An 8,991-nucleotide genomic window follows, 5' to 3' on the forward strand; every position below is an offset into this window, starting at 1 on the left:
AGTGCTGAATTGCAAAAAATTTCCCTGGTTATGAGGGGGGTAAAACCTTCCGGAGCTTAAGTGAGGACCAGTGGCGGTCTCTCATTAGGGGCGCAGGGGCGCCGCCCCCCTAATCCATGCGGCAGGCCCCCTAATCTAATCCGGATGCATGGATTTCTATGTTTTTTTTTTTTTTTTTTTTAGAAGAACATGATTAGAGCCTGAGGCTCTAATTGGCTTAAAAAAGGGTGGGCTCGAGGCGCAGAGCACTGCGTCCTGAGCCCACCCAGTTGTGTGACGAATGTCTTCCTGTTTCTCCTCCAATCAAGTGGGTCCTGAGACCCCATTGGCCGGGAGTCCAAAGACCCCATTGGCCGGGAGGAGAAGCAACTGCTGGGACACGGAGGAGACGGAGGGGGTAAGTGGGGGGCTGACGGGGGCCTGGCAGGCGAGAGGGTGTGGGGGGTGGGGGTGGTGCTGTCGATAGACACGTGCATTCCGAAAAATTTTGTTTTGTTTAGATTCGCTAATCTAGTTATTTCGTTTAGTTCAATCCGGTTGATTCGTTCAATTCGTATTCGGAATTCATATTCAGAGTTTTCCAATTTTCTTTAAATTTACAGATTTTTTTGGATTTGAATCATTCAAATCGATACATTTTTAATTCAGTCGAAACAAAAAATGTTATATCGTTTTTGTTTCAAATGTGGCAAAGTGAACAAACAAAAGAAAAATCCTTCATCCAATGATTACAATGACTCTTTAAAGTGGAGTTCCACCCAAAAGTGGAACTTCCACTCATCTGATTCCTCCCCCCCTCCGGTGACACAGTTGGCACCTTTCAGGGGGGAGGGGGGTGCAGATACCTGTATATTACAGGTATCTGTACCCACTTCCGGCATAGATAGCCGCAGAATCTGCAGTTATTTACGCCACTTCCTGTTCCCCCCTCCCCGCTGCCTGCTGGGAAACACACGGTTCCCAGAGACAGCAGGGACCATCCGTATTGCGCTGCGCGACTCACACATGCGCAGTAGGGAACCGGGAAGTGAAGCCGCATGGCTTCACTTCCTGATTCCCTTACCGAAGATGGAGGCGGCAGCACCCGAGGACGGAGAGACGGTTCGGCCTCGGGTGCCGACATCGCGGGCGCCCTGGACAGGTAAGTGTCCATATTTTAAAAGTCAGCAGCTGCAGTATTTGTAGCTGCTGACTTTTAAAAAAAAAATTTTCGGCGGCGCTCCGCTTTAAATCACCTTTGGCTGGCCAAAAACAGAATTATTTCGAAATGGTCCTTTAATAAACACACACAGTCTTTGATTTCAGAAATGTGTGTAGTTAGAATTCGACTCGAGTTCAATGTGAAATTCGATTCGAATTTCAGTCCAAATTTCCGAAATTCAGACAAATTTTGTTACGTTATTCGGAGCATTCAGTAAAATTTGTTTATATTGTAATTCATGTATTTGGATATGTCCGAATCTCCAAATAACGAAAAATTTGTCTGAATATTTATTCGGGACGAAACAAACCGCACATGTCTAGTTGTCAATGGTGGCGGGCTCCAGCGATGGAGGGGGGTCTTTGGTTAGGTCTGTCTGACCCCCCCCAACCGATGGAGCACCAGCCGCCACTGGTGGGGGCACTATACTATTGGGGACACTGGTATATTTGTGTTAAAAAAAAAGTCCTTCATGCTACAGCTAAAAGGTGACACACCTTTTTTTTTTGTGAACCGCCCCTTAGGCTCCATTCGCACTATGACACACAATGGCGGGTGGCGCATTTCTGCACATTTGTTTGCGTTTTTGCACTACACACATAGGGCTGAACATTCATTTCAGTGGGGCTGCCCAATGCGCTACAAATGCGCCAAAGTAAGCTCATGCAGCTTTTTGAGCCTTGTACGTTTTTAACTGTGCGTTTTTGATACGTTTATAGCGTTAGCTTACCACGTTTGAGTTGCCATTATCAATGAATGAGAACCCTTCCGTACTCCATCCAGAAATGTTTTGGCTTTCTATACACATGTCATGTTATGATCACTTTCCCGCACACAATGTAACAAATCATCCGATGTTTACATAACACACAGTATTAGATCATCGCTACATCCTCTCTGCTATTGTTTTTGACAATTTCAGCAACAGCTATAAATAGACGTGTGGGAGGAAACTGGAGTACCGGGAGGAAACCCACGCAGGCACAGGGAGAACATGCAAACTCCAGGCAGGTAGTGTTGTGGTTGGGATTCGAAACCAGCGACCCGTTTTACTGCTAGGCAGGAGTGCTACCCACTACACTTTTTAAAGCCAAAACCAAAATTGTCATATATTGCAGCTTACCAATCATTAGATATGGTGGCTGCATTCGTTTTCTTCTTTAGCCCCCGTTCACATCGGGGCGATTTGACATGTCAAATCGCATGCCAACTCGCAGCCTATTACCGGCAACGGCACCGTCCGAATCAGTGTGCCGCCCACCTTTATCGCGCTGCACTAATTTCCACAAGTAGTTCTTGCAATACTTTTGGCGACCTCGGGGGGCGATTTCAGTAGACATCTGTGCATGAACCCCGCACAGATGTAAGAACTTGCACTGAAATGCAGGTTTGAAATCGTGCGAGTTCTGCTGAACTTGCATAATTTCAAACCTGCATTTAGTGTGAATGAGGGCCTAGGCCCCTTTCACACTTGTGCGACTTTTCCTGCGACTTGCGACTGCAAAGTCGCATGACAAGTTCCCCATTATTTTCAAAGATAACCATTCATATATGTGCGACTTCAAGTCGTGCCGACCTCAAAGTAGTCCCTGTACTACTTTGGTCCGACTTTCATGCGAGTTGAGGTCCATAGACCTCAAGTTTGCATTCCCTGAAATCGGGTCAAAATAGCGGTCGCAAAATCCTGGTAAACTTGTGCGACTTTTAAGTCCCGGCAGTTTGAAAGGGGCCTTAGGCTTTTTTCCTTCTGTTCTCACCTGGTGATCTGACCAGTAACACACCTCCTGTATTAGAGCGCCCCCACTCTGGATGAAGGAGCACGGTGGGCACCTTAGGAGAGCAGCACTATCAATCTGGGGGTGGAGGGGGGGATTGTTAGATGTACTAGCAGATTTAGATACACTAACACCTTGAAGCTGAGCTTAAGCACACTTTATAAGTAGTTACAGCAAACAGTTTTTTTCTTCTTTTTCCTTTGGGATAAAGGCTTTGCAAGAATAAAATTGTAAACGCCCCTGCCAGTGTTAAATGGTTTGTCTCATTCCTGTAACTGCAAGAGAGCTTGTGCTTTTGAAAAAAAAACAACAGACTAAGGCTGGATTCACACTGGCATCCCATGTGATGTGCACAGCAATCTGTGGGATGAGATTCCTCTGCTGATGTCAGTCTGGGGGGGAGGAGGAGAGGTGGAGACAGCTGGCTGGTCATGTGATCGCAATCTGGGCTCTTAAATGAGGTATTTACAGCATTTATATATCATTCACAGAGGGGGGGACACTGCAATAGGAGGCAGTGCTGATGGTGTATACAGGTTAATGTTAAGAGAGCAGCAGGTGGGGGGAGGGGCAGCTCACAGAGAGAGAGAGAGAGAGAGAGAGAGAGAGAGAGAGAGAGAGGGGAGGGGGGAAGAGGACACGTGAGGAGAGCAGATAGCAGGGCACATAAACTGACCACAGTGTCTGGTCTCAGCAGCCATGATACACCGTGGTCAGTTTACAGAACGGCGGGGAGAAACTGGCAGGATCAGCCAGGTTTTTTTAGGTGTTACAGGGGGCTAAATGACACAGGACAAGCACTGTGTCATATAACATGCTTTAACCACTTCCCACCCGGCCTATAGCAGAATGACGGCCGGGCGGTGGTTAAGTTATCCTGACTGGGCATCATATGACGTCCTTCAAGATAACAGCCGCCGCGCGCCCGTGGGGGCACGCATCGCGGTGATCGGTGGTGCGGTGTGTCAGTCAGACACACCGCTACACTGATCTCTGTAAAGAGGATCTGGCGGAGGCTCTTTACCACGTGATCAGCCGTGTCCAATCACGGCTGATCACGATGTAAACAGGAAGAGCCATTGATCGGCTTTTCCTCACTCGCGCCTGGCAGACGCCAGTAGAGAAGAGCCGATCGGCGGCTCTCCTGACAGGGGGGCCTGCGCTGATTGTTTATCAGTGCAGCCCCCCTCAGATGCCCACACTAGACCACCAGGGAAGCCCTCAGGACCACCAGGGAAGCCCCCAGCATGTGGATGGCCAGGTACATCCCCCATGGCCATCCACATGTGAAAAAAAATGCCCAAATATGCCAATCAGTGCCCACAAATGGGCACTAACTGGCACCTCTGTGGCAGATTACAAAACAGGGATGCCCAGCAATTCCACCCATCAGTGCCACCCATCAGTGTCCATCAGTGCCCATCCGTGCCCACCTATCAATGCCCATCAGTGCCCATCCGTGCCACCTATCAGTGGCACCCATAAGTACCCATTAGTGCCACCCATAAGTACCCATCAGTGCCGCTTACGAGTGCCCATCAGTGCCGCCTACGAGTGCCCATCAGTGCCGCCTCATCAGTGCTACCTCATTGGTGCCACCTCATTGGTGCCCATCAGTGCTGCCTTATCAGTGCCCGTCAGTGCAGCCATATTAGTGCCCGTCATTGAAGAAGAAAACGTACTTATTTACAAAAAAATGTAACAGAAAGTTTTCGAAAATTAAGAAAATTTTCGGTCTTTTTTTTATTTGTTGCGCAAAAAATAAAAATTGCAGAGGTGATCAAATACCACCAAAAGAAAGCTCTATTTTTGGGAACAGTATTATAAAAAATTTGTTTGAGTACAGTGTTGTATGACCGCACAATTGTCATTCAAATTGCGACAGCGCTGAAAGCTGAAAATTGGCCTGGGCAGGAAGGTGTCTAAGTGCCTGGTATTGAAGTGGTTAAAGGAGCAGAATCCATTATTTTTCTTTTTTTGGGTTAACAAACGCTTTAAAGACAATCCAACAACCTCAACATTTTCAGGTATTTCAATAGAACAGGAATGTTTGAAAAGATAGAAACGAAACCAGATACATACTGCTAAACGTACGTGCAACCAACAATAAGTAGCTGGAAACCAGCCAGCCCAGCACCCCATCTATGTCTCTACAGAAGGCGGGGTCAAGTCTATGGTCACATACTGTTCGAAGGCGCTGATTGGGCGGGAGGAGGCAGCAAAATGATGGATTGGCTAAGCTGCCTCTTAGAAGCCTGATCTGCAGATGACGTAAACCTGGGCATGTTTTTGATTCATTGATTTCGGGCAGCCATATTGGCACCACAGATCAGACTGATTTACAGAAAATAAAATACAATATATTTGCATAGTACAAGCACAGGTGATTTTTATTTTATTTTAGTTGTTCTCTCCTCCTTCAAGTAAGATCATCACTTAAAATATTTAAAGCGAACTTGTCAGTAGACTCTAAAGCTGGCTATACACGGTTAGAAAATAATTAGAAAAAGTATTCGATGCACTCCATCGACTTTCGAAACATCAGTGGGCTTCTCTCTTTGATTCTCAAAATGCAATAATGATGCCAAAACAACAAACCAACGTTGGATTTTTTGCACTGAAACAAACGACTTTCTAAACAGTAGAGGAATCGATCGAAAACACAACAAATCTACAGCGCATGCGCGTGTTAAAATGTAGCCCTAGGTCGTGTAATTGATTGTTGAAAAAGTTACTATTTATGTTGTTATCGATCGATAATATGTCGATAATTGGGCGACATCTATTGATACAATTTGATGGCGTTATCGCATGCACGTTGGACAGATATTTAGAAATCTGACCATTTTTTTTATAGACGATTTTCTAATATGGCCAGCATAAGGGGGAGATTTACTAAAACCGGTGCACACAAAATCTGGTGCATCTGTGCATAGTAACCAATCAGCTTCTAGGTTTTATCGTCAAGGCTTAATTGAACAAGCTGAAGTTAGTAGCTGATTGGTTAACAACACGCAGCTGCACCAGATTCTGGGCGCATCAATTTAAGTAAATTGCCCCCTAAGGCTCCGTTCACACCCATACACGTGCCAATGCTGTGTGTGGGTTTTGGCGTGTCGCATGTAGGGCAGACTGTTCATTTTAAAAGAAGTGTGTGCATCTTTTTTTAAATTGCATTGCACTACAATGCATGAAAATAATATGTTTCGGTGTGATTTAGTGTACGGCTTCGGTGTGATTTAGTGTACGGCTGGCACATTTGGGGTGCCTTAAGGAATGAATGGCATTGCGCCACAACTGCCAGAACATGGAGAATTTGTATGTGCTGCGGAAAAGGCGTGTAATATCACGTGAACGGAGCCTTAGTGTGCTGTGTGCTCACACCCCTTCTGTGCCAGAGGAGAGCCCATGTATGCAAAATGGGATTAAAAGACATTAAAATACCCTCCCCCCCCCTCTCTCTCTCCATCTCCCCTTCCCCCCTCTCCCTCTCTCCCCCTCTTTATCTCCCCCTCCCCCCTCTCTCTCTCTTTCTCTCCCCCTCCCCCCCTCTTTCTCTCTCTCCCCTCCCCCTCTCTCCCCTATCCCCCCTCTCTCCCCCTACCCCCCCTCTCTTCCCCATCTCTCTCTCTCCCCCTCCTCTGTCTCTCCCCCCATCTCTCCCCCCTCTCTCTCCCCTCCTCTCTCCCTCTCTCTCTCCCCCTCTTCCTCTCTCCCTCCCCCCCTCTCCCCTTCTCTCTCCCCCCTTACCCCCTCTCCCCCTCTCTCTCCCCCTCTCTCTCTCTCCTCTCACTCCCCCCTCTCTCTCTCCCCCTCTCCCTCTCTCTCCCCCTCTACCCCCCCTCTCTCTATCTCTCTCCCCCTCTCTCTCCCCCCTCTCTATCTCTCTCCCCCTCTCTCTCTACCCTCCCCCTCTCTCCCCCTCTCCCTCTACCCCCCCCTCTCTCTCCCTCTCTCCCTCTCTCTCCCCCTCTCCCCCCCTCTCTCTCGCCCCCTCCCCTCTCTCGCCCCCTCTCTATCTCTCTCCCCCTCTCTCTCCATCTCTCTCCCCCTCTCTCTCCCCCCTCTCTATCTCTCTCCCCCCTCTCTATCTCCCCCCTCTCTCTCTCTCTCTCTCTCTCCCCCTCTCCCCCCCCCCTTGTGCAATTGACACAAGATAGCTAAATAATACATATTATCATATTTCATTTATATTTTATTAAACCTGTTAGCCAAAAGAGGAAACCACAAAGGCAACATTATAACAGTCATTAAAAAAAATAAGATTCCAAAAAGACACATTGTTACCACTTTGTGTTCATATCACAATGGCGATTACATCATACAGTCATTTGTTCTAGTACAGCCAGTGCAAACATAGCAAGACTTTTGAAAACATCAGTGCAATCAGATCAGCTGTGGAACTACAAGTACCAGCAATCCAAAGGGTATTCTTTTTGTCTTTTTGCATCCTCTATCCTTCCAATCAACTGACATTCTTCCATTCATCGCCAGGCAAACTTAGTACCCCAGATGCAGTTTTTTCTGGGCACTTCATATAGGTGAATCCACACCCTGTACAAAGTTCTGTAGAAGCCAAGTGACGGTGAGATGACGGGTATGAGGGATCGGGATACAGGAGCATTCCAAATCAGAAAAGACCGAACCTGTGATTTGCTTCCCTCTAAGGCTGACCATACACTATACAATCTGATTGTACAATCTCCTTTAGAGCTACCATTAACTAAGTAGCACAAGGGTCCACAGGATTTGATACTTATTGAATGGATTGTTTAGGCTTGGAGATTATACAGAGTATGGCGAGCTTCAATTCTGCAATCAGAAAACATTCTGGGGCATCACGTGACTGTAGATTTTTTTTCCAAAACATTATTTTTGCGGGTGAGTCGCAAAAACCACAATTCCTCGACTTTAGGTACAGGGGAGGGGGGCACCTAAAGTTGATGCAGCTCTGCAGAGCAACCAATCAGCTTCCAGGTTTTATTGTCAAAACTTAATTGAACAAGTATAAGTTAGAAGCTGATTGGCTACCATTCACAGCTGCACCCCATTCTGAGTGCTCCAGTTTTAGTAAATCTTCCCCACAGTTTTTAGAAGTCACTTTATCCCCCATCTAAGTGCGCAAACATGGGCACCCGGCCGCCCCAGTCCGCGCACCTTTGCCCATGCCCCTGGCTATGGAACTGGTCCAGACACCAGACTCCCTTCACAAACCTATATCACCAGGATCTTCATTGGGTCACGTGACTAGGACCTTCAAATCCCATTGGACTCGGCTGAAAATAACTGTCACTTTTTGGAAAACAAGGATTATTGTTCTGCGGCGTCAACTTTCAGATCCGACCCTACTGTACACAGAATTACTCATTCCAGTATTACACGATGTGCGTGACTCACCCATAAAATCGACAATCCGAATAAAAGCACACCCAGCTTCTCCATACTGGGGAAAATTTGGACTTAAAGTTAAACTTAAAGTTAAAAAAAAAAATGTTTTGCTCCAGAAAAAAAAAAAAAAGTTTTTAAGAGTTATCGAACGATGTTCCTTGCGCTAAAGAATTCATGAGCTTCTGAGCTTAGTTTAGGGAAATACCAGTCTTGTGACAGATCTCCCCAACCCCCACCGACGTCATCCACACACCCAATTGGCCCAGCTCACAGGTGGGAGGGGTGAAGGATCGGAGAAGCATGTGACAGTAGCTGAGTGTTGTACTGTGTTAGCTATTGAAAGAAGTAGAAGTTTGGATTTAGGGTGATACCATTTAATGGCTAACTAAATAGATTTGATTGCGAGCCTTCAAAGCAGGCCGTCCGAAAATAAACGCCAAACGCCGCCCCTGGACGCAGCAACATTGTGTGCTATGGTCACATGCAAACAAAGGCAAGATGCTGCCAAACACAATGGGGGTTATTTACGAAAGGCAAATCCACTTTGCACTACAAGTGCAAACTACAAGTGCAAAGTGCACTTGAAATTGCACTGAAAGTGCACCTGGAAGTGCAGTCGCTGTAAAT

General features: G+C 46.8%; 1 protein-coding gene across 1 annotated transcript in view; it reads right to left on the minus strand.

Annotated features, from left to right (window-relative positions):
- The window catches only part of LOC141111931 (uncharacterized), a 54,007-nt gene extending 45,414 nt beyond the window's left edge, over positions 1-8,593 (minus strand). The window contains exon 1 of the mRNA XM_073604152.1: positions 8,374-8,593. Within this exon, the coding sequence (XP_073460253.1) occupies positions 8,374-8,418 (45 nt within the window). The 5' untranslated portion in view covers positions 8,419-8,593. The remainder of the gene's footprint in view (positions 1-8,373) is intronic.
- Positions 8,594-8,991: the final 398 nt, after the last annotated feature.

This window comes from Aquarana catesbeiana, linkage group LG11 (genome assembly GCF_042186555.1).
Source record: "Aquarana catesbeiana isolate 2022-GZ linkage group LG11, ASM4218655v1, whole genome shotgun sequence".
Taxonomy (NCBI): domain Eukaryota; kingdom Metazoa; phylum Chordata; class Amphibia; order Anura; family Ranidae; genus Aquarana; species Aquarana catesbeiana.